At 35.8% G+C, this 26380-nt stretch overlaps 1 protein-coding gene and 1 non-coding gene across 4 annotated transcripts; both read right to left on the bottom strand.

The window, feature by feature from the left end:
• Positions 1 to 10041: 10041 nt before the first annotated feature.
• LOC143562072 (uncharacterized) lies at positions 10042 to 16833 on the bottom strand. Of its 3 annotated transcripts, XM_077049986.1 has the most exons (4): positions 16753 to 16833; positions 12385 to 14655; positions 10871 to 11584; positions 10042 to 10289 (listed from the first exon to the last, which is right to left on the bottom strand). In XM_077049986.1, the coding sequence occupies exons 2-3, from the start codon at positions 14653 to 14655 to the stop codon at positions 10898 to 10900; spliced, it is 2958 nt and encodes a 985-aa protein (XP_076906101.1). In that variant the 5' UTR covers positions 16753 to 16833; the 3' UTR covers positions 10042 to 10289; positions 10871 to 10897. The 3 variants fall into 3 exon arrangements, with proteins under 3 accessions (XP_076906101.1, XP_076906102.1, XP_076906100.1); XM_077049987.1 differs by lacking the exon at positions 16753 to 16833 and having other exon boundaries at positions 10861 to 11584; positions 12385 to 15190; XM_077049985.1 differs by lacking the exon at positions 16753 to 16833 and having other exon boundaries at positions 12385 to 15190.
• A 9105-nt stretch (positions 16834 to 25938) lies between these two features.
• Positions 25939 to 26045, bottom strand: LOC143562080 (small nucleolar RNA R71). Its single transcript, XR_013140416.1, has one exon. It is a non-coding gene; the product is annotated as a small nucleolar RNA R71 (small nucleolar RNA).
• Positions 26046 to 26380: the final 335 nt, after the last annotated feature.

Raw genomic sequence — 26380 nt, 5'->3', positions numbered from 1 at the left:
GTTGAGCTGTATCTGCCTTCATCATCTTCACGGTATACTCGTTCCTTTCTCACTATTATTATTATTAGTATTATTATTATTATTATTATCATTAGAACATACGTGATCCGGATCTTTGGAGTTTATTTTCATTTTAAGATCTCTTGACTATTATTGTTATTGCTACACACTATTATTATTATTATTGTTATTATTATTATTAGTTTTTGTTACTAGTATTATTATTATTGATTTGGTGTTCTATTGCTTGTGTTTGTGTGATTAGTTGCAACCATAGAGCGTAGGAACCATGACTATTACTTGAGACCATGTCCTGAAACGAGGGGTGTAGGAAAGAGTAAAGATAGGGACCGTATATTGCGTTTGGCTTCTTGGAATGTAGGAACTTTAAATGGTAAGTTGCTAGAATTGGTAGATGTGCTTAAAAGACGTAGGGTTCAGATAGCATGCCTCCAGGAGACTAAGTGGAAAGGACATAGAGGGGCTGAGTGTAATGGGTATAAGTTGTGGTACTCGGGGTCTGATGGAGCTAGGAATGGAGTGGGGTTTCTAGTGGCCAAGGAAATATACACTAGTGTGGTGGAGGTGATAAGACATAATGACAGGATTATGGTGTTGAAATTAGTACTAGGAGAGGAAGTAGTGGCAGTAGTCTCCGCCTACGCGCCTCATGTAGGCCTAGGGGATCAGGAAAAGAGAGAATTTTGGGATTGCCTAGACGCAGTGATAGGGGGCATACCTAGGGGGGGAGAGGATTTGCATAGGAGGTGATTTTAATGGACACATTGGTAAGGCTAACGATGGTTTTCAAGCCGTTCATGGGGGTTTCGGTTTTGGTGATAGGAATGAGACCGGAACAGATCTTCTAGAGTTTGCGGTGGCACATGACCTAGGTATTATAAATTCTTTTTTTAGGAAACAAGATTCTCTTTTAATCACTTTTAGCAGTGGCGGACGCGACACGCAAATTGACTACCTTTTGATGAGGCAAGGAGACCGACGTTGGTGGAAGGACTGCAAAGTCATACCTGGAGAGGCAGTTGTGACTCAACATCGACTACTAGTGACAGATATAGCCTTCAGAAATAAGGTGACTGTTCGAGAGAAGAAAGGTACACCGAGAATTCGATGGGGAAATTTGAAGGATGAAAATCTCCTACTGTTTAAGGATAAACTCATGATGCATACGCGGGCTCGACTAAATGGGGACTCAACTCATATATGGGAAGCTATGGAGACAAAGATCATCCAAGTAGCAAAGGAGACTCTCGGGGTCACAACAGGAAAGACAAGTGGGCATAAGGAGTCTTGGTGGTGGAATGACGCAGTGCAAGACAAGATAAGGGACAAACAAGGATGTTTTAGGGAGCTAATGAGATGCACGAATGAGGAGGAGCGAGTGGAATTGAGGGACAACTACAAAACGGCCAAGATAGAGGCGAAGAAGGCAGTGGCGGAAGCAAAGAAGGCGGCCTTTAAATGGATGTATGAAAGTCTAGAAACAAAAGAGGGGGAACATGCTATGTTTAAGATTGCCAAAGCCAGGGAGCGTAGAAGGCAAGATCTAGGACCGGTGAAGTTCATAAAGGATACAGATGGGCATGTACTGGTCAAAGAGCAGGACATCAAGCTAAGATGGCAAACCTACTTCCACAATCTTTTTAACAATGGGACAGCTTTCCAAGGAGAACATGACAACACAAACTTTCAACGACAACAATCGAATAACTGCTACTACCGTCGGATCACACGAGAAGAGGTGAAGGATGCACTTAGGAGGATGGGAAGGTCTAAGGCGGTTGGCCCAGACAACATACCCATCGAGGTGTGGAAGTGTCTGGGGGAGGAAGGAGTCATGTGGTTAACTACTCTGTTCAATAGTATTCTCAAATCAGGTAAGATGCCAGACCAGTGGAGGAGCAGCGTTGTAGTTCCTATCTATAAGAACAAAGGAGACGCCCAATGTTGTGGTAACTACCGAGGAATCAAACTACTAAGTCATACTATGAAGCTATGGGAAAGAGTGATTGAGTGTAGACTTAGACGAGAAACTCAGGTTACGGTCAACCAATTTGGCTTCATGCCGGGGCGTTCCACCACAGAGGCAATACACCTTATAAGAAGATTAATGGAAAAGTATAGGGAGAAGAAGCGTGATCTACATATGGTGTTTATTGACCTAGAAAAGGCCTACGACAGTGTGCCACGACAGGTGCTCTGAGAGTGCTTGGAGGGTAGAAGAGTGCCCAGGAAATACATAGAGATAATTATGGATATGTATACCAGGAGTGAAACAAGTGTCCGTGCGCCAGTGGGGGATACTGATTTCTTTCCTGTAGAGGTAGGTCTTCACCAGGGGTCAGCGTTGAGCCCGTTTCTTTTTGCAGTAGTCTTGGATGAGTTGTTAAAGTCGATTCAGGAGACTCTCCCGTGGTGCATGATGTTCGCAGACGATATTGTGTTACTTGCTGAGAAAAAACAAGATCTAAACATGAGGCTTGAGGAGTGGCGAACAACCTTAGAGACAAAAGGTTTAAAGATTTGCCGATCTAAGACGGAGTACCTCCACTGTGATTTTGGTGGGATAAACGACAATGAAGACACACAGATCACAATTGAAGGGCAGGTGGTCCCGCAGGTAACGAAGTTCAAGTATTTAGGATCTTTTGTACAGAGCGATGGGGAATTAGACAGTGATGTGACCCACCGAGTTCAGGTAGGATGGTGTAGATGGAAAGCAGCCACAGGTATATTGTGCGACAAGAGTTTCCCGACTAAACTAAAGGGAAAATTCTATAGGGTGGCAGTTAGACCTGCAATGCTATATGGAACAGATTGTTGGGCCATCAAAAAAGCACAAGTGCGGAAGATGGAGGTAGCAGAAATGAGAATGCTACGTTGGATGTGTGGGCACACAAGGCTAGACCGAATAAGAAACGTTGTGTTTCGCGAGAGATTAGGGGTGGCGAACATAGCAGACAAGATAAGAGAGTGGAGATTGAGATGGTTTGGACATGTAAAGAGAAGACAGACGACGAATCCTGTTAGATCCGTAGAAAACATTACTATAGAGGGGAGGAGGGGTAGAGGACGACCGAAATTGACTTGGGATGAGAGGATTAGGCATGATTTGATAGACCTAAACCTCTCCGAGGACATGGTTGAGGATAGGAATTCGTGGAGAAGTAGAATTAAAGTTAAGGATTTTTAGAGAGAATTGAATACCTTAGGGCTTAGACTTAACTTATTTAGTCCACATACCATAATGGTATTTCCCTTGCATATATTATTATTATTATTATTATTATTATTATTATTATTATTATTATTATTAGCTTTTATATAGCTGTTAAACTGTGATCTTATTATTAATATTATATAATAATATTAATATTAATATTAATATTATTATAATTAGTAGTAGTTTTTATATAACTGTTAAAATTTGATTTCCTTTATTTTGCTTTATTTTCCTTTTTGCTTCATACGCATGTTCTTAGAGCCGAGGGTCTCTCTGGAAGCCACCTCTTTATTCCTTTGGATAGAGGTACGGTGTGCCTACATCCCACCCTCCCCAGACCCTACTTATAGCTTTGCTGTCGGTGGGATTTTACTGGGCATGATTGATTGATTGAAGAAACACAACCACTTATGAAGAAGCACAAAATTAGTTGGAGGCCCCACCATCAAACGTAAGGTGTTACAGATGCATGCATCTAAGGCGCACAATATCAGTTGTGCTATAAGTTGATAGCCTTTCGACACTCCATTCGAATGCATTTGGTAACCTAGACTCATGGAGGCATGAAAGGTAGTCCATGAGCGTTACAAATTGTACTAATGCACACCATCCTTTTCTCAAGCGTCATGCTCGATCGTGTTATCTCCTTTTGGTATGTTGATAACATTACGTAACAAGTCAAGTCACATAGCAACACTTTGGATCATTATCATCAATCTAAAAAAAAAATTGACCCATAACGAAGATCTCCCTTCGAGTCATATGTTATGAAATTGGTTTTCATATTTGTCTACACTTTATGCATTTAGTAGTACCCGCAAGTCACCAAACACGCTAAATAGTTAAGCTAGTATACTAGTGCATACCATGATTATTCTATCAATCAGTAACAACATGCATTGGCCGGTGGATGTGAAGTAGGCCATTATATTGGGAATACTGAGTCAAGCTGGTATTGGTATTACGTATTAAAAGGGTGATATACTAGTCGTGTCACGTAGAATTAGTGTATTAAAAAGAAATTACTTCATAGAATAGTAACCAACTTTAAAAGTTATTTTAATCAGGTCACTGATAAAATTTTTTATTCCAATTAGGTAATTGAACTTTCTATTTTGTTTCAATCCTAGATATTTTACCTAGATAGCAGGTATTCTAGGTTTTTTTAATTTTTTCAATGTTTTTACGTTGCATAATAACTTTTAAAGGTTGCGAAAATTAGTAAAGATGCGAAATATAATTTTAAAATTCCGAAAATTTGCAAAAAAAGTTCGAAAAGTTGCAATAAATTGCAAAAATTGAAAAAAATGCAAAAATGTTTCCATTTTTTTTTGAAAATTGCAATAAATTACAATCCTTTTAGTTATATTTTTAATTTAGAGGTGGCAAATGGGTTGGGTTGGGTCGAAACGGGTCATGGGTCGGAACGGGTTAGGGTGGAAACGTGTCACTTAAAAAAATGGTTGTTTTGGTTCAGGTCGGAACGGGTTAGGGTCAATAGTTTCGGGTTAGAACGGGTCAAGGTCGGAACGAGTCGTAACGGGTTTCGGGTCAGTTTTTATTGGACCAACGAATCAGTGCGTTTTCAACACGTTACAACTCGTTTTAACAGCAAAAGCTCATTTAAGCGATTTTTCAGTTTGTTTCAGGACCTAACAGCTCGTTTAAGAGATATTTCAGTTCGTTTCAGCACCTAACAGCTCGTTTAAGCGATTTTTCAGTTCGTTTCAGCACCTAATAGGTCGTTTAAGCGATTTTTCAGTTCGTTTCAGCACCTAATAGGTCGTTTAAGCAATTTTTCAGTTCGTTTCATAACCTAACAACTCGTTTAAGCGATTTTTCAGTTCGTTTCAGCATCTAATAGGTCGTTTAAGCGATTTTTCAGTTCGTTTCAGCACCTAACAAATCGTTTAAGCGATTTTTTCAGTTCGTTTAAGCTCTTAACAGCTCGTTTAAGCGATTTTTCAGTTCGTTTCAGCTCCTAACAGCTCGTTTAAGTGATATTTCAGTTCGTTTCAGCACCTAACAGCTCGTTTAAGTGATTTTTCAGTTCGTTTCAGCACCTAACAGCTCGTTTAAGTGATTTTTCAGTTCGTTTCAGCAATTAACAGCTTGTTTTAGCACGTTTTGACTAAAATGGGTTGTTTTGGTTCAGGTCGAAACAGGTTAGGGTCAACAAGTTCGGGTCGGAATGGGTCCAGGTCAAAACGGGTTTTTTTTTATTTGTTGAACGAGGAAAACGGACAAAACATTTTAGTTTTAGTTTTATTTTTATTATTTTTGTTTTTGTTTTATATTTTGAATTATGGTTTTTTTATTAATTTTTTTTGAGGGTTTTAGAAAAAAAACCTAGATTACCTGATATCCATGTAAAATATCTAGGATTGGAACAAAAATGAAAGTTCAATGACCTGATTGGAACAAAAGTTTGTGTCAGTGACCTGATTGGAACAACTTTTACACCCTGTTCTTGAGTTTTTTTAAAGGAGGGAAAGGAAAGGAAAACTAAGGATAGTTAAAAAATGGGTGTTCCTGAGTTTTTTTTAGGATGGAAAGGAAAGAAGTAGGAGTTAGGAAGGATTAAATTAATGTATTTTCCCAATAAGTTATCCTCCCAAAAATGGGATGATTACCAAGGATAACTATTTTTAACATAGTTATTATTTCCTTTCCTCTAATTTCCTTCTAACTCAAGAACACACTTGATTAAAAAATTTTCCTTCCCTTCCCTTCCCTTTCTTATCCTTCCCTCTCCTTTCCTTTTCTTTCCTTAGTTAAAAAACTCAAGAACAAGGCGTTAAAGTTGGTTACTATTTTATGGACTAATCCCAAAACCGGTTTAAACTGGCCAGTTTCACACAATGGGACGGTATTTTAAGTCCGATATTTTTGACCAGTTTGCTAAAACATTGTACCGGTGGTTTTTGTCTAAAATACCGGTTTTTATCGGCAAATCGGTTTTAAGCTCGTGAAATTTTTGATATTTGTGGACCATATTTTTCAAAATTACTTTTAACACAACAATTAACATTTAAACGTGTAAAATTTAGGACTATTTTTTTTTAAATTAAGTATTTTTGCATTATTTTTTTAATATGAATTAACTTTTGGATTATATTCTGTTACAGGAATCGTTTAGTTTTGGATTATTTTTGGATTCAAGTTACATTTATAGAAAATTTTAAGCTAAATTATTATTTTTTTAGTCAAATCCGATACATGTAAAATACCGGTTTTTAAAACATTGCGTAGAATGAATATCTAATAGGCTTTCCAAGATATGACTCATAATCGTATTAACAAATTCAATGAATCTATTCTTTTTTATTTTATTGCAAATTATTACCTAACCTAAAATAATATTAATATTTACTTCACTCTTGGTTCAGTTACATAATTTATGCGATTCCATTGAATCATATCTTTTTATAAACTTACTAATAAACACTTATGTTAACTAGGTCAGTGAGGTTCATATTTATCCTGTATCTTTTCTAACATTTTCCTATAATCAAATGTTTATATTATTAGATCAACTATATAATAAAGGTTACTGAAAGAAGGCCTTCTAATGTCACGTATCGTGTTCATATTATTTCTAACTATTATTCACATCTCTTTCGAAAAAAATGAAAATAAAAATTGAACAATTTGACAACCAAACTCATTGGTACATTTATAAGAGTTAAAACACCACGCCACTACATCAATGAAAGAAAAAAAAATAATAAAAATACTAATAAAAACACGCTTATTTTAAAATGAGTTATTCATGCATCAAATCACTCACTTTACATAGTGTTACTTCATCTCACCTAAAGAAAATTATTTAACTCCCGTTTAACCCACCCACAATTTAATTTAAAAACAATTCTTAAGTTTTAGTGTGTGGGTGTAAATGATTTTTAAAGCCCGGTAATATTTTAACTCATCTTACCTTTAACACCCCTTAACCCATAAAGAGAATGACGCCTCACTCGTTAACCTTTGTAAAATCAACTTTAACTCCTCTAGGCGTTAAGGTGTAACACATGACCTAAGTATGTAACTTTTGTTTTCAATCAAATAGTACACGAAAGTTAAATTATATTAAATAATAATTAACGCATTTTTTTTCACTATATATATAAACTGAAATTTACATTACATTTGGCGTTATCGTTAAGATTTAAAAAAAAAACTAATATTCTTCTTCCCAACAAGCTATTGCAGAATTTAAAGCCTCGACTATTAAAAAGAGGGAAAACCTATTACACCGCCGTTATTGATTTGTATCCGTATTTCTGCTAGGTAGTAAATCGTATAGGGGGTTAGGAGTTAAATGTGTAAAAGTAGGAGGGGGTTAAATGTAACATTTGTAATACTCCAGTTCATTAAATAGACGAACAATATACGTAATGAGCAGTGAATGATTTAGAGTTTCGAGTGAATGATTTAAAGTTTCTCTCCCTCTTATCTGTGTCCTCTATCCTATCTTTCAATCTTAATCCTTTGATCACCGTTTTGTATCATAACTATTTCAGTCTTTGACTCTAAGGGCGGACGGGGCACCGCATGGTGGCCCTTTGCACACCGCCGCCGCCCCCTTGTCACGCTAAAAAGAGGTGTTTGCGTGATGGTTGTCACGCGTGATGATGGGTGTTTTCCAAGAAATAGAGCCGTTGGAGGAGTGGGGGGGGGGGTTAAATAAAAATAATAATATAAAACCAAAACAAAAACATAAACCAAATCCAAATCCAAATCAAAACCAAATCCAACTCAAAAACACTCTCAAACTTCCCTTTCATTCACAACAAAAAAATATGGAATTTCCGAAACACTCGATGCCCTTAGACACCGATAGCTCTTCGTCTTCGGACGATGACATTCTCGAATGATTCTCGTTGCTATACAAAGAACTTGAAGGCCCGAGCCGTCCAAAGAAAAAGGTGGTGGTGCGTGATCGTATACATGCCCACGACGTGCTAATGAACGACTATTTTGTGGAGGAGCCGAAGTACAATGACGAGATGTTTAGGGAACACTTTCGTTTGCCGAAATCTTTATTCTTAAACATTGTAGCCGACGTCGAAGCAAACGAAGAATTGTTTCAAGAATCTTACGACGCGAGAGGCAAACGAAGTTTTACGCCGCTTCAAAAATGCACATCCGCTATTCGTCAACTAGCGACAGGTAACCCACCTGACCAATTCGATGAATACTTACAAATGTCTGAGAGAACTTCACGTGAATGTCTACAATTCTTTTGTAACGCGATTATAAAATTGTATGCCAAAGAGTTTCTACGAAAACCAACAAGACACGACATTACACGTCTTTACGCCGCACATGAGGCTAGATGGCATTTTCCAGGGATGCTCGGTAGCATCGATTGTACACATATCGAATGGAGGAATTGTCCACGGGAGTTGCGAGGAGCGTATGTTAGAGGTGATATCAAACGACCGACCATCTCACTAGAAGCGGTTGCGTCAAATGATTTATGGATTTGGCATTCTTATTTTGGTGTTCCCGGCTAAGACAACGACATCATTGTTCTGTACACATCACCGTTGTTTCAGAGCGTAACAGATGGCACCGCACCTTTCTGTCCGTACTTTGTCAACGAGAGATATTACAGACGTGGCTACTATCTTGTCGATGGTATCTACCCGCAATGGTCTGTTTTTGTGAAAGCCTTTTCGTTTCCTGTCGAGACTAATGAAAAGGCGTTCAAGAAGTTGCAAGAATCGGCAAGAAAAGATGTCGAGAGAGCTTTCGGTGTTTCAAAAGGTAGATGGTGCATACTCAGTCACCGGTTCGTGCAATGAAAAAACCCACGATCTCTAGCTACGTGTATGCATGCATCATATTACACAATATGTTAATAAAAAAAGATGGAAATGCAACTTCTCCAGATTGGGTACCGGATCCTCCGACTCAAGTTCCCGTTCCCGATGATGTCCAATTAGACTTGCGGGATGAAGATATTCATCATCGGTTGAGATTGGATCTTGTTGCGCATATAGGTTCTTTAGGTTTGGAATTTCCGGATTCAGACGAGGAGTAGATGTTCATTGTAACTTTTATTTTTTATTTCTAAATTTTAAGTTGAATTATGTTCTATTAAACTATTGTTTTTATTTTTAAATTCTATTAAATATTGTTTTAATTTTTAAAGTTACAAAAAAAATAAAAAATTCCATCACACACCATCACACCACACCACCACCCCTAGTAAAAAACATCACATGTGATGGAATTTGGGTTGGTGATGTGGCACAATATAATTGGGTGGGGTGTGTGATGAGTGATGCCACCATATCCACCACCCCTCCCCCTCTAAGAGCATTCTCAATCCATTCTTTAAAGTTGTCAAACACATATAATTTAGGGTAAATTTTAAGAAAACCATCAAAATCACCTCTTCAAGTCATTCCCGATTATATGGATGATTTATATGACAACCAAAGTAAAAACCTAAATATAGAGACTCACTTTTGATCTATACAATATAATATATCACCTATCTCCCAATCACCATTTACTATATAACAATTAACAAGACAAAAGAGAAAAAAATAATAAATAATTAATTTATGGATATGAATAGGGAATAGAATGTGAAAGAATTTTTAAAACATGATAGATAAATTTATAGAAATGATGTTTTTTAGCTAAATTATAGGGAAAAATATATGGAATGCGCACTTGTCAATTTTATATATCTTATTATACAAATACTCTAGCTTCTAGAGCATAGCTAATCTTATTTTAAATCCACATAGAAAAAAGTTTGCAAATAAACTTTGTACCCTTAATGAACAAGTAACATTTTTTTTTACTTTTGGAAAAGCATAATACTTCCCCCAACAAACTTTTAAGTTACAATCAGACAGTTTAATTGCATCAGAAAATTATAAGAATGGTAAATGATAAACAAAAAAATAATTTTAGAATCAATCACTTATCAGCAAGCTTACCGCGACCACACCTGTAACAACCCGGCCGCCGGCAGTTAATATGGTGCACGAAGACCGCCTTGCCATGTTCTCGAGGCTCCGATAACCTGCAACAAGATGCAGTTTCCATTTTCAACAAGTTGTATACAATTATACATAAATCATACAATAAACTCGTGTATTTTACTTCCTAATGAACTTTTTTAAAACCATGTGACTAAATTAATTTTTTTAAACCATGTCACTAAAAGACTCATGGGACCATCAACAATCGGTGTTATCGAATTCGGGCTATGCGAATTTGAAAATTTTAATACTGAATTCAAATTCACATAAAATTCACAAAAGCCGATTCAAATAAGCATTAATCAAATACGGATCTATTGGAATAAAAAAAATTTAAATATATAAATAAACAAAAAAAAATATCAAAACTGCAAAAGTGAAAAAAAAAACATCTCTAAGCTAATATAAAATTATATATAATATAAAAAAAACTTAGCAACAGCCCAAAAGCTCATATACTACACAAAAGAGATATATAATGTGAATTCAGATTATTCGAATCGAATCTGGTTTGAAATATTCAAATTCAAAATTCAAGTAACCGAAACTCGAATTCAAACTTGTTATCCAAATTGGGTTTGAATTTTCGAGTCCGATTCGAATACTGAACACCTTGACTCACTTCTCTAATGCTTGATCTGTATATCTGTTAATGCACGGGCGGATCGTTGCAGAACCCAACGATCTGATCTTGCAATGCCACATCAGCAGAAGCCAAATTTGAACCTTGCCCTTGTACCGAAAACTGATCTGGTCTCGGATAAAAGTTACTAGAATCATGCACTGAAGTAAAAACATGATCATTTTGAGAACCCGAAACCCGAGCTTCACCAAGTTGAGATCCAAATAACCTAATCCCCGAAGACGAACCAGATGGTCCACTCGTTCTACCACTTAAATCACTCATTCTATTATTACTACTATTATTCAAAAATCTATGATGTATCTGACGACGTAATCTTCGCCTATCTCTTAATGTAGTTGCAACCGCTCCAACAGAACCAGGGTTAGGTTCAGAATGAACCCTAGTTTGTTGTGTTAATGGTGTTTCGGGTACATACAACTCGTTAAGATCAAAACCACCAGTGATTGAAGATGATGATGATGGTATATCTGAATTTATGGTTCCAAAAACAGTTGGTCTGCAACCGTCACAGTACCAGTTTCCTTCTGGTACTTCGCGACCTAACCCCACACAAAAAGTGTGTGCGGATGAGTCGCATATGTCACATAATAACATTAAAGCATCGTCTCCGCCATTATGGCATTCCGTGCATATTACACTTTCGTATGGATCGAGGTATCCCCTTAGTTCTTCCTCTGAAGGTTGATAAACCTGTAGAAAGGTTATAAATGGTAAATGAGCCGAACCCGTTTCACATACGAGAGCGAGAGCGTGGCTCATTTCGAGCTATATTTAATTAATTTATATACATTTATAACTATTTTGTATACATACTTTCATTATAATTTGTATATAATAAAATAATATATATTATTTAGTTATTTTTATCATACTTTCATATAGGGTTGTGCATGGGTCGGTTGTGGGTTCAAAGCGAACCAAAAGCTGAAATCGGTTTTTGGTGTTTTTAAAAACCATTCAGTTGTGTTTTTTTCGGTGTGGGTTTGGTTCGGTTTTACAATTAGGGTACAAAATTTTTGGGCAAAAAAAAGGCCCCAATAATTTTGATCTAAATCTTTTTGTTAACTAATAATTAACTGATTGACTATTATACATTTGGATTAACACTATTTATTCAATTTTATAAACTGCTCAAAATACAAAATTACAAGTGAAAACCCATAAATTTGGTTCGTGTTTTTAGCTTGGTTACATGCAAGACCGTAACTAAACCTAAAGTTTGGGTTTTACGAAAACATAAATCCAAACCGTTGGTTTTTGTTTGGTTTCGGTTTTTCTGTTACAGATCGATGTTTCCGGTTTCATGCACACCCCTAACTGTAATCTGAATTGTATGCTCGTTTAGACTTGCGAGCCAGCTTGAGCTCAATAACTGAAGATCAGGCTCGGGCTCGTTTATCAAAAAATCTATTACAGGTTCGTTTACACTTTACACCTTTATTGTAATGCTCTTATTAGGATTACCAGATTAGTATTAACTGGAAACAAACCTGGTCGCGCTCGGGAACGGGTATGACGACGGTCCGTAAGTCAAACCCTGTGTCTGACTTTGAAGCTTTTGTTATTGTTGTAAACCTTTGCTTGCAAAGAGGGCAACGTGATTCAACCTTTGACCATTCCATAATGCACGAAAAGCAGAAATAATGGCAACAGCAGTTTAAAATACCTCTCATGGTTCTCTTTTGTTCTTCTGATAAACAAATTCCACAAACCTGTTTTCCTATGTCGTCTTTCGTGTCTTCAATCTTCTCTTTACCTTTCCGTATTGGATACTTCTTTTGTTCATACGCCGGTTGCTTTTCTTGGTTTCTCAATTTAGCTCTTAAATTGGCACAGTAAATCCTAGCTTCTCTCATTTGCTCTCTTTCTTCTTCTGAGATTGTGTACTCGTGATCGGATGATGCAGAATTAACAAAATCAGAATCAGATTCAGATTCTGCCTTCGATTTTTGCCAATCTGGCTTCTTTTTTCGTCTTTTAGTGGTCTTGCTTCGGTTTTCTGTCTTGGTTTTGTTGTGATTTTTATGTTCAGGTTTTTTGGTCTTTTTTTGTGCTCCACGAACAGTCTTTTTATGTGGATGAGACTTAACTATCTTGTTTTTCTTTGTCTTTGGAGTTTCGTCTTCATCGTCAACAAAATCACTCTCGCTTAGCTTAAATTCTGCATCGTTTTCGTCTTCTTCTTCTTGATTGTCTTCTTTGTATGAAACTATCCTCTTTTCCCGACGCTTATTTATCTGGTTTCTCTTTCTACTTGTTGACATAAACTCTGAATCATCATCATTATCATTGTCTTCTTCTTCTGTGTATGAAACTTCACTCTTCCCGTGAGTATTCTTTCTTTGGTTTATTTTCCTACCTGAATACATAAAATCATCATCGTCATCATTATCATCATCCTCGCCATCTTCTGTATATACAACCTTCTTTTCTTGAAGCTTTTTTCTTTGGTTTCTCTTTCTACCTAAAGACACAAAATCTTCATAGTCATCCTCATCCTCTTCATGATCTTCATGATCATCATCATCGTCATCATGATCAACATTATCATCATCATCCAACATTTCTGGATAAGAATCCCTCTTCATTGCTGTAGGCTTCTTTATTTGTTTAGCTCTCCTATCCGAAGACATAAAATCTGCATCATCTTCATCACTGACCTCCGCCTCATCATCATCATCATCATCATCATCATCATCATCATCATCATCATCTGTGTATACAACCGTCTTCTTTTCCCGAGGCTTTGTTCTCTGTCTTCTGTTTCGACCTGAAAACCCAAATTCTTTATAGTCCTCATCACCATCACCATCACCATCACCATCATCATCACCACCATTACCATCATTACCGCCACCAACACCATCATTTCCAAAATCACCACCACCACCATTATCATCATCACCACCACCATCATCCACTTCTGTATCTGAAACCCTATTTTCTAAAGGCTTGTTTACCTGATTAGCTTCTCTATCAAAAGACATAAAGTCTAGATTATCTTCATCAGCATCATCATCTTCTTCTGTATATACAACCCTCTTATTATCCCGATGCTTATTTCTTTGTTTCCTGTTCCTACCTGAAAACACATCCTCATCATCATCATCACCACCAAAATCACCATCGCCATCACCATCATCTTCCTCTTCTGTATATGAAACCCTCTTTTTTTCCCGAGGCTTCCGTCTCTGTTTTCTGTTTCTACCTGTAAACACAAATTCTTCATCTTCAACATCAACACCAACATCATCATTATCATCAACTTCTGTATATGAAACCCTCTTCTTTCCTCTAAGTTTATTGACCCGGTTAGCTTTCCTGTCCATAGACAAGAAATCTGCATCATCCTCATCGTCGTCGTCGTCGTCTTCTGAATATGAAACCCTCTTCTTTTCCCTATGCTTATTTACCTGATTAGTATCCCTATCAAAAGAAATAAAATCGGCATCATCTTCATCATCATCCTCATCTTCTGTATAAGAAATCTTTCTCCTTTTCCGAGGCTTCATAACCCTATTTCCCTTTTTACCTGAAGAGCTTCTTCTAGAATTTCTTGATCTAGAAACTCTCCTTGACTTTCCAAAGCCAGCCGATATCTCTTCTGATTCCTCACCATCTAAAGAATAACATTCATCTGACTCATCAAGATCCTCATCATCAGTCACCTTATACTCCTCATCCGACTCATCTGAATCTGAATCTCTTCGTTTAATCCTTCCTTGATTACTTCCCTTGATCCCAACCCTGCCTCTTGCCATCTGTTCTTGCACCAATAAGAACAAAGACAGCAATCACAATATGTAAATAGGTAGTATATAAATAAGGTCTAAAAAGCAATCAAGACAGCCACACAATACTTGTTAAGGATCTCCAAATTGAGAAATGTTAGCACAACAATCTTTGAAAAAGGAAATAAGATATCACATTTTAACTTTCAAAAACCAAAAAAGGTTGCAACTTGATATAAACATAATCAAAACGAAGTTTACTTCATAATCGGATCAATATCATTATGACATTTCATCGATACTATGATGAATTACTATGAGTGACACCATGTAACCAAAATGAAGGGTATTGGCACAACAATTTTTGAAAAAGGAAATAAGAAGTCACATAAACTTCCAAAATCCAAAAAAGGACACAACTTGATATGAACACTAATTAAAACATGGTTTCGTATCACAAACCAATCAAATATCATTTGACATTTCATCGATATTATGATCAATTGTTATAAATAACACCACATGACCAAAATGAAGAATATTAGCACAACAATATTTTGGAAATAAAAATTACATCAATCAATCAATCAATCATGCCCAGTAAAATCCCACCGACAGCAAAGCTATAAGTAGGGTCTGGGGAGGGTGGGATGTAGGCACACCGTACCTCTATCCAAAGGAATAAAGAGGTGGCTTCCAGAGAGACCCTCGGCTCTAAGTACATGTGTATGAAGCAAAATAAAGGAAATCAAAGTTTAACAGTTATATAAAAACTACTACTAATTATAATAATATTAATAATAAGATCACAGTTTAACAGCTATATAAAAGCTAATAATAATTATAATAATAATAATATATGTAAGGGAAATACCATTATGGTATGTGACCTAAATAAGTTAAGTCTAAGCCCTAAGGTATTCAATTCTCTCTAAAAATCCTTGACTTTAATTCTACTTCTCCACGAATTCCTATCCTCAACCATGTCCTCGGAGAGGTTTAGGTCTATCAAATCATGCCTAATCCTCTCATCCCAAGTCAATTTCGGTCGTCCTCTACCCCTCCGCCCCTCTATAGAAATAAAAATTAAAGATATCAAATTTAAACTTATCGAAATCCAAAAAAGGTAACAACTTGATATGATGTAGGAATACTAACCAAAACAGGGTTTAATATCACAATCCGACCGATATCATTTTGACATTTCATCAATACTATGAATTGTTATGAGAAAAACACTACAGAACCAAATGATAAAAGAGATTATAAGAGAATCACCGATAATAAACAAGTTAAAAGGTAAACCAAAAACGATGATCCGTTAGTAATGGTATATATAAATTTCAAATGAAAACCCTAAATCATCTTCTAATTCAATTGTAATAATCTCATCAATATATCATTTCATAAAGCCTAATCAAGACATGAGTCGGACATCATGATCCGATCAATATCATTTCAAAATTTCACCAATACTGCTATAAGTAACCACTACAGAAACAAATTGAAAAATAAAAACTGATGAACGGAATCACCAAAAAACTGGTACATCGGTTACAAACGATATCACAATTTCAAATGAAAACAACCCTAGATCATGAAGTCAGTCATCCAATTCAATTGATCAATAACATGAAACAAAAACCAGTACTAATATCAACAGTAACACATCTGATATCCGTGAATCTGAAATCGTATGCAACAAGACCGATGATCCGCGTTACTAAAGGTATATCAAATTCAAATGAAAACCCTAAATCATCAAACCAATCTTCCAAATTCCAATTGAAGATTTCATAAACCCTAAAGGTTACAACTTTATAATCGAAACAACTTATTATTCATAATTCGATCAATCAAATGAAAACCCTAGATCATCCAATTCATTTAACCAAAACCGATGATGGTATTTCAAGTCCAGACATCTGATATCAAATAATCTGAAATTCTAATATGAAGAGATGTTGATAGAAACGGCAAGTAATAGTAAAATAAAATTGGGGGAAATGCAAAGAAGAATGAAATTAAGCAACGATTAGTGAATAATAATAATAATAATAATAATAATAATAATAATAATAATAATAAAACAGTTGTTGATTGCGTGATGAAGGAGGATTTGGTTACCTGCACAAGTTGAAGGCAAGAAGAAGAAGAAGAAGGTGCAGTTTATGACTGCTTGCTTTATATATATATATATATATATATATATAGATGCACGCAAAGCAGCAGTAACTAAATACATACAGATATCATCAATCAGTTTAAATATGTCAAAGTACATAAACGGCAAATATACTTTACTTTCAGATCCCATAGTTTAACCTTTACTATTTTTCTATATCTTTTTCTTTTCTTTACAATTATAATTTTTAATACAAACTAATTATCCTTGAAAAAAAGTATATATATGTAATTGGTTTAAAGGGTGTGAATCAACCCGTAAAATCAGACCGGTTCACTTGTCGTTTCTCAAAAATGTAGTTAACGATTTGGTTTAAGGTTTTCGTCAAAATTAGTCAAGAGAATGTGAAAACCCTACAAAAGAACATTTTTTTCATACGTCCTAGTCTAGTAATCATAACCCCTTTTTTTTTCTATGAATTGCAGTTTACACAAAACTAAACAACAATTTACCATCCCCTAAGAGTGTGTAGTGATTAGATATTATCACAACCAATTATGATCGAATATGTAAACCAAACTCAATTCTATTAAAGTAGTGAAACGACTACAAGTAAAGAAATTAAAGAAAACCAAAGAGAAAGGGGGATAGGAAGACTAGAGATTTTCAGAATAGGAGATGAGAAAAGATAAACAAACATAACATATTCCTCTTCCCTCCGCTGTGCATGTTGTCTTGTTTATATCTTGAGCGATCCAATTAATTAAAGACTAATTAGGTTGTTTCTCTTGATGGGCCTATTGTACTGGGCTAATTGGGTCCATCTAGGCTCAAGTTCATAACATCGTGTATGAAAACTAGGATCCCCAACATAAGGGTGTGATGACAACTTAATATTTATATTTAATTTGTATATGATTTATTTGTAATATATTAAAAAGTTATGCTTGATATATGTCCTTGTAGTTTGGCTAAATTTGCCACTTTCATCAAAAGGTTTGTTTTTTGTGTTTGACACATTGTCGTTTGTATTTTTCTAGTCATTTCAGCCCAGATGACTAATTCCGTCATATAATTTTGTTCATTCAAATGGTAGCTAAGTTAGTTTAACTTAGGTAGAATTTGTTAATAGCAATAATATGACCTAAGTGTTACCATGTTTTTGCATTACTTTTAACTTAATTTTGTTTCATGTTAATTTATATATATACAAAAGTGAGAGATTTGTGCTTCATCATGTTATACATCATGTTTGACCACTTATACTTTATTCTTTAGTGATTTTCTTTATTTTTTCTAATTTTCTTTTTTATTATTTGTTTTTAACTTTGACCCCAACACTTTTCATAGTTTACAAATATGTCACACATTATTTTTTTAGTTTTAACCCTCAACATTTTTCCACATTCAATTTTGGTCTCATACACTTTTCATCTTTTAAAATGTTTGTGTTTAACGTTTCGGTATAAATTTAACGAGTTAACACGCTGCAATGCATGCATGTGGTTCAACATTTTTATGTCTAATTTTTCCCGTTTAATGGTCCAATCGCAACGCGTAGATGTTAAGTTGACTTGGTTATTTTTTTCTATATTTGTCATTTCGATTTAATTTTTGTGTGTTAACACGACGCAACGAGCGTGTGTGGTTCAACGTTTTCACGTCTGTTTTTTGTTCGGTTTTCTTACTGGTTAACGAAAGTTACGGGCCGGGGGTGACGGAATGGTGACCGAAGGTGGTGGTGATAACTTCATGCTTTCGAGTGAATTGGATGTGTAAATACACGGTTTTACACCCCCCGCCGCAATGCGAGGGGTGGTAATACTAGTTATATATATATATATACACATACATATAAGGTGGAGGCGGCATTGTTAATACCGATCACGAAGCTTAATATTTTTTTTATTGAATAACTGTAAGGATTTAGAGAGAGCGAAACACGACCCCATTATAATATAGTCACAAAGGTAGACACAAAACTACAAGATAAAACAAAAACATGGGTCAAAATAGAAAAATAGAAAAGGGGGTCTAGAAAAAACGACACGCAAACGATCTCCCATGGACCGACACAACCACCTTATGCACTATACCACAAATACTAAGTGATCTAAACGAATTCCGATATCTTCAAAATCCTACACAATCTATGAACACTCGTCACAATTTTGTCACTTTTAGCCGTATCTCGTCCCAATAAAGCAAAACCACCTTATGCACTATACCACAAATACTAAGTGATCTAAACGAATTCCGATATCTTCAAAATCCTACACAATCTATGAACACTCGTCACAATTTTGTCACTTTTAGCCGTATCTCGTCCCAATAAAGCAAAACGGAAAGGAATGCCATTTTTCTTCTTTACCATAAGTTCTCCATATCTGTAAGTTTATTGGAAAATATTCAATCTGTTGGAAAAACAATGGTTTAAACTTTAATAAATTTTAATGTTTTTGATAATGCTAATTAAATCAATATGACTTTAAATATTAATAGAAGTTCATAAATAATGCTATAAGTTACTTGTCCATAAACACTTGATTAATAATCTTTAATCATTAAATAAGTATGATATGATAATAAAGAATCAAATAAAATATTTGTAATCAAAGATTTAAGATGATACAGACAACTACAAGTCCAACCCATTATAAATCAAGAGACTTTTATAAAGAATTGGCATGGGAATTTTATCAACTTAGAAAACGCTTTATAAAACTATTTAAACAAAATTGTTTAAATAAATATTATTTGAATATCAATCAACTCCTAAAAGAATAACTCAACTTAGAGAATGTCTTTCATTTAACCTCGAAGATGGGTCAAATGCATGAATGAAATAATGATTTAGGTTTAATAAACCATATTATGTTTAACTCATTTAGGAGAAAAGCATGGGTATATGGTGCAAGGTCAATGCCTATTGATTTAGACACATAAAGACACGTGATATATCTGATTTGGAGGCTTAAGGATGGAAAAGGACATCACATAATGTTCACATTCTCAAAGATCAAGGAGATGTGGATTAGACATCCATTGTCGATGCAGATCAACCGTGTGGATCATCGAGTCAACAGACCATACACAACTTGCTTTCAAATGTTAGGCGATAAATAGAAGACTTGTGGAACCTCACTCCTCGCCCCTTTACTCTACAAATTTACATATACATATTGTTAGGGGTCGTTTTAGTCCAAGAGTGATCCCGACAAGTATCTTCATAGCTCGGATTCCCAGATGACTTCAGGATCCTGAGCTAATCGACTTTACTTAATTATTATTCATGTTATGCTTTTAGGTTACGCAAAGGATAAATATCTACAATGGCTAATTGACTAGTTTAACTTAAAAGCTCGGAGATACAAGCTAAAAAGCACGTGGGAAGAAGGCTGAGTCGTTGAGTGATCTTGGCGGCTAGGGTTCCTGGGTTTTTAGGGAATATTGTTATTTACTTTTTGTATATAATGAGGCCATCATTAACGTTGTTGGACACTTCTCACTCACTATCTGCACTACACTTGTACTCTAGTCTTCGTTCACAACAAGCTCTCGAGTTGTAACCACCAATTTTGTTATTAATAAATTGAGGCAGGGGATAGTTTTCCCCTCCCGAGGTTTTTTCCGAAGAACCTTACCAGGATCCTAGGCTTTTCCTCACTATATAGCCGTGTTCCATTTACTTTTACCGCATTTGTCTACTATATCACCTAGCTCATTATTAAATAAACACCCCACCTCACTTGACTAATTTTCTCAATTATTGCTTCGGTAATTTTTGACCAAAAAAGTTTGGCGCCGACCGTGTGTTAAGTGGTGTTTTTCATACTTAAATCAATATTCAGTTTTTTTCTAAACCGATACCTTGCAAAGCTATCCAAAAAAATGATCTCTCAATCAAAAGCTACATCTTCATCCATGCTATCCGTAGTTTCCAGAGTTGCTCAACCTCTTCCTCCTGCACCTGCTGCCCAGAGGAAGACTGTCACACCCCAACCTACGGCGGAACATGTCGGGGCGTGACAATATTGTATCATAGCTCAGAAGACACTAAGTAAAATACACGTGTCAATATCTAAATTATTCATTCATATATCAAATTTCAAAAACACAAACATTGTCTCAAAATAAATACCATTACAAATAAATATTCAAATCATAAATAACTTATAATAAATGTGTTCTTCATTCATCATAGTAACCTAAGGTATCATCTAACTTCAATACTTGATTCATCCAATAAAGCTACCTGCGTCATGCGTGATATATATATATATATATATATATATATATATATATATATTTATTTATATTTGTCAACATAAAGTTGAGCAAGTAAATCACAGTTTTGTATATATATAATATTTAAAAAAACAATTCCACGATAATTTTAAATCACCACAACTAGTATAACAATAAGTAAAAGTTGTATTTTCACCCGAATCATATTAATAACGAGTTATTTCGACGGCGTATGATCATACTATTGAGGATGAGATACCAACCACCATAACAAAAGTAAACACATAGTCACATTCACACGTATCAACTAATCGAGCAATTTCAATAAACGCATATATTGGAATCTTAGTGAAAATCTATAATAAGTTTGATTGTGAACGCATAACGCCCACAAAAATGTAAAAGGTAAAAAAGGGGATGTGAATTTACTTACTTTAACAAGTGGATTAAGTGAGGACGATATAATAAAAAGAACTAGGATGAAAATGGCCAAGCTCCTCGAGGTTCACCGACAAATATGCCTAGTTGTTAATGATAACAATAATTAAATATAATCATAACGAAATACTAAGATTTATGACGGGTTTTGAGATTTGATATGGTTGTGTGTAACATTAAAATATTATTAGATACATTTTCATTAATTATAAGGGATACTATTATATTTATCAATGTTATTGTTGTTGTTTTTGTTATTATTATTATTGATTTTAATAGATAAAATAAACATCATATACAATAATATATTAATGAAAAGCTACGAGATAATTTAGTTTGGGCGTTAATAGGATAACAATACGTCTCATTTAAGTGATTGGTAAAAAAAAGAAATTATTGTTATTATGCATATATATATGTATGTATATTACAAGGTTAATAAAAGTCCAAAGACATGAAAACATTAAATTCAGAGTTCGTTTATGAAGAAAATGCATATTTAAGTATATATAAATGTATTGTTATCAACATATTTGATTAAAAGTAAATAAAAAATAATAATAACAAATTAAAACATCAAAACTGGGCCTGGGGATTCGAACCCGCGCCCCACGCCAGTTCACAATCCTTTGAAAAATATGAGTTGGCCATCAGGCCAACGCCTTGTCTTGTTCAATATATTGAAACATATATTAATAAACATAAATTCGGGTTCTTGTTCTTCCCCAATTAAAACCCTAGACTTTATATCCGTTGAATAGATTAGTGCTTGTTACAATTGATATAGGGTTAATGTTAATTGGCTAAAAACAATTTAGAAGCATGTTTTAATTACCTGATTAGATGATGGATGGGCGTCGATCGGCTAAACAATAGTGGCAGCAAAAAATTGGACTTGAACAGGCTATTTTGGTTTCGTTTGATGCAATTAGGTTAGGGGTTAGGGTCGTGGTAGTGCAGAGGTGGTGTGGTGTGACTTAATTGAATTATGGTTGTGTTTGTATAGTGTTTTAGAAACGACTTATGCTCGGTTCGTTATAATCGCGATTACGAATCAATTAGTTGTCTTAGTTAACCAATTACCATGTATAGATTGTCGGTAGACGTGTGTTTTAGTTTGTCAATGATTTGATTCAATAAATTTGCCCGAAATTGAGGAACAAACAGGGGGGGGGGGTCTTATGGCCGTCGGTGGTGGTAGAGAGAGAGAAGAGGGAAAAAATATCTTGGATTAATTTTGCTAATTGGTCCTAGATCTATGGTTGTGGGTTCAAAAGTAAATTAAAGTTAGTTGATTTTGTATAAGTCTCATAGTTAAAATCAATTATATAAAAAAAATACTAAATAAATACGGAACTTTATTGATAAAATACCTGAACCCGAACCCGGATCTGGTCATGATTACAAATACGAAAGAAATGAAAACCCGAAATGTTACAAACACGACTATTGGCGGTGTTAGCATCTCAGTAACTGGAGGGTTAAACAACATGCTTCCTCCCCCAACGAGGCCTCCTGCCGGTGTGTCCATCCAAAGACCTGGGTCTCCCAACACGAGGCGGTCCTTATGTCTAACAATGATATTTTTGATGTTTTGGTGTAGATGAAGGAGCACATGGAGACTCAGAAGCGGAAAAAACTCTATCTTAAATGAGCTCCAGGATATTCAGGCATAGGGGAAGAAGCCAGTGGAGGAATCCTTCACTCCATTGCTACCAGGAACCTGAACTTAGATGAGTTAGGATCCCAAGGGAATCGATATGATGATTTCCTTCCCATGCAGTAAGCGACCAGATAAGTGATCTTGTCCAGTCTACCAGGATCACTCCTACTCGAGAATTTGGTGTTATCTCAGGATCCTCGGCTTGGATTACCGATACTGGTAATTTTGATAATATTATACATGTGATGTAACACAAAGTGTACACCTTTTAGCATCAAATTATCCTCTTATTTTGATAAACCTCCACGCAAATTCGTTGTATTCGGTACTTATTTGAGTTATTTATGAATTTGCAGGTCCGGGCGCCCGCTCGACGAAGAAACGATGAAAAAATGGCGTTTTTTCGGACAAAAATCAAGAATCTGCCAAAAGTGCATGACCATGCTAAGAAAGTGCATGACCATGCTGAGCCGGTGCATGACCATGCTAAGGAAGTGTATGACCATGCTGACCAAACTGCACCATCATGCCCTTTAAGTGCACCACCATGCATCTTTATTGGAACCCGTGCACATCTAATACCGTGCCAAAGTGCATGACCATGCTATGAGAGTGCATGACCATGCACCTTTATTGGAACCCGTGCACATCTACTATCGTGCCAAAAGTGAAACTGCACCATCATGCACATTTTGTGCACCACCGTGCACCTCCGAGGGCACGAGCCCGTACACTATCCGATGCCGAGAACAGACACATCAACTTTGAAAGTGCACTAGCTAGTGCCCACGACCATGCACTTTTTGTGTATGACCATGCACTTTTTTGGAACCCGCAACTCTGAGCCGCTGAAAGTGAAAGTTTGACTTACCCAAAATAGTGCTCGACCATGCACTTTTTGTGCATGACCATGCACTTTGACCAGAAGCTTATAAACACTTATTTTCACTTCATTTTAGTGTGTGGAGCCTTGGTGATTCTCTCTCAACCCTTGAAAATTAGTTTATGTGTTCCTTGAGAGTTTGAAGGCTTCCACCATCCTCAAGATCCATCATTCCATTCTTCAATCCTTGCTTGATCTTAGTTTTCATTCCTTTGTTCTTGAACATGTTTTGTAAGCTTATTTCTAGTTTGATTGTAGTTGTATTAAGCCTTATGGGATAATTACTTTTGCTATCTAGACAATGTTGAAACTCTTATTAATGTGATATATTATCTATGCATGATTTTGGTAAAGTGGTTTTCTTTCAAGAATATGGTTGAATTTATAAGTTGATATTGATGGTGTTCATGCTTGTTATGTTACATAACCTTGTTAGTTTTGCAAATGTTTAGGCATTCATGTTGGAAAACTATGTTCTATATGTTTGTTTGTAAACTTTGAATGTTCATAAAATATTTGTTTACATTACTAAGTTAGGAATGACTAGTAAAAATTAACTTGGTTATATAATTATTGATGAGTATGAAACCCTACACTTTATATTGGAAAATTGATGAGTGTTGTTATGATTCTTGACTTGGTGATGACTTGCTAGTTAAAGTTTCATAAGTTTATATTAATTTCATGAATTTGGCTACTTTAGTGTAATCTTAGGTGGTTAGAATGTTGTTCATGCTAGCTTTTCTTTGATTATGAGACTTTATTGTTTTGACAAACAAGTTAGTCTATGTTTATCTCTTGATTGAAAACCCATCATGATGATTATTTGCTAGTATTAGGTTGCTTTATTGTAATCTAGTATTTATGTTTAGATTCATGATGTTTTACCATATTATTGCTATTTTATCATATTAGTAGAGTGGATTCATGTCTAGTTAGTTTGTTGGATTGATTATATTCTTGTGTTTTTACTTGCTTATTTTCATTGTATGCAAATTTAGTTAATTAAAATTCAACTTAAGATTTATTTAATCGGTTGGTCATTTACAAAGATTTAGTACTAAAAATTTGTCGTGTCCATGGATTGATGCTCGGTTCTTATCGACACTTTATTACAAACGATAGGTACACTTGCCTTTCGTGTGTGGTTTAGTTGTAGGTGAAAACCGATTTTAAAACCTGATTTGTGTGGAACTTTTACTTAAATTTTTATATATATTTTCACACACGTCAAGTTTTTGGCGCCGTTGCCGGGGACACGGTGATTTTTAAGGAACGATCCGAGTTTTGTTGATATTTTTGATCTATTTTATTTTATTTCATTTTTATTCATCTTATTTTTTATTTCTTTTTATTTTAGTTTAGTTTCTAGTTAGTTTCCGTGTCTTTGTTCGTTTTCCATTCCGCGTTCTTCCGGGTGATGAATGTCCACCACGCCTGGTCCTGAGCTTGTTTCACCTCTTTCTGAGCCCGAGCGACATCTTCGAGAGGGTTTAAGGAGGAGAGCACGCGAGGTTGCCGAGTTCATTGAAAACGAAGAAGTGGAGGATACCGACACCCCCGAGGTAGAAGAGATGGCGGACCCGAACGATCAAGGTCACATGGTCGACTTTGCCAAACCATCACGAAGGTTATGGCAGCAGCGTCACGCAGCCCGAGATTGCTGTAAGTTTCGAGATCAAGTCGAGCATCATTCATATGGTTGAAAATTCTGTTTCTTTTCATGGTCTCCAGAACGAGGACCCTCATGCTCACGTTTCACATTTCCTTCGATTATGTGCGACATTCAAAATTAATAATTGTTCTGATGATGCCGTGAGACTTAGAATTTTTCCGTTCTCACTTCGCGGGTCTGCTCTGGAGTGGTTAGAGTCACTCCCTTCCGGTTCCATCACCACTTGGAATCAATTAGTTGAGCAGTTTCTTTTTCAATATTTCCCACCCGATAAAACTACTAAATTCCGAGCAAACATCACTGGTTTTCGTGTCGATGATGACGAGTCATATCATGCCGCATGGGAGAGGTTCAAGGGCTTGTTGAGAAAATGCCCTCATCACGGTTTGAGTCGCGGGCTTCAGTTCCGTACATTCTTTGACGCTTTATTCGGGGCACAAAAGCAGGCCGTCGATCAGGTTGAGGGAGGAGATTTCGGTAGGTGTATCCCAAATGAGGCACTTGATATCTTGGAGAAAGCCGCTAAGAAGAGTTTCGCGTATAATCCGCCTCGTTGTATTCCTTCCTCTAAGGGTGTTCATCAGGTTGATTCAAACACCCTTGTCTCCGCCCAGTTAGAAGCTCTTACTAAAATATTTGACCAAATGCAATCCGATCTTGTCAAATCTAGTTCTCATTGTGGTGTGTGTGACGGAAAACACCAAACCAGTCAGTGCCAGCAGG

This window comes from Bidens hawaiensis, unplaced genomic scaffold (genome assembly GCF_021521415.1).
Source record: "Bidens hawaiensis isolate Kalapana, Puna unplaced genomic scaffold, B.hawaiensis_p1.1 tig00020902_1, whole genome shotgun sequence".
Taxonomy (NCBI): Eukaryota; Viridiplantae; Streptophyta; class Magnoliopsida; order Asterales; family Asteraceae; genus Bidens; species Bidens hawaiensis.
The sequence above is the reverse complement of the archived record's forward strand: the minus strand, read 5'-3'. Positions and strand labels throughout refer to the sequence as shown.

Bases quoted from the DNA above. Each gene is read 5' to 3' on its own strand.
- LOC143562072 (XM_077049986.1), bottom strand. From the start codon at position 14,655: ATGGCAAGAGGCAGGGTTGGGATCAAGGGAAGTAATCAAGGAAGGATT. The intron at 11,585-12,384 runs GTTTGTTTCCAG...ACCTTTCTACAG, and splicing joins CCGTTCCCGAGCGCGACCAG to GTTTATCAACCTTCAGAGGA.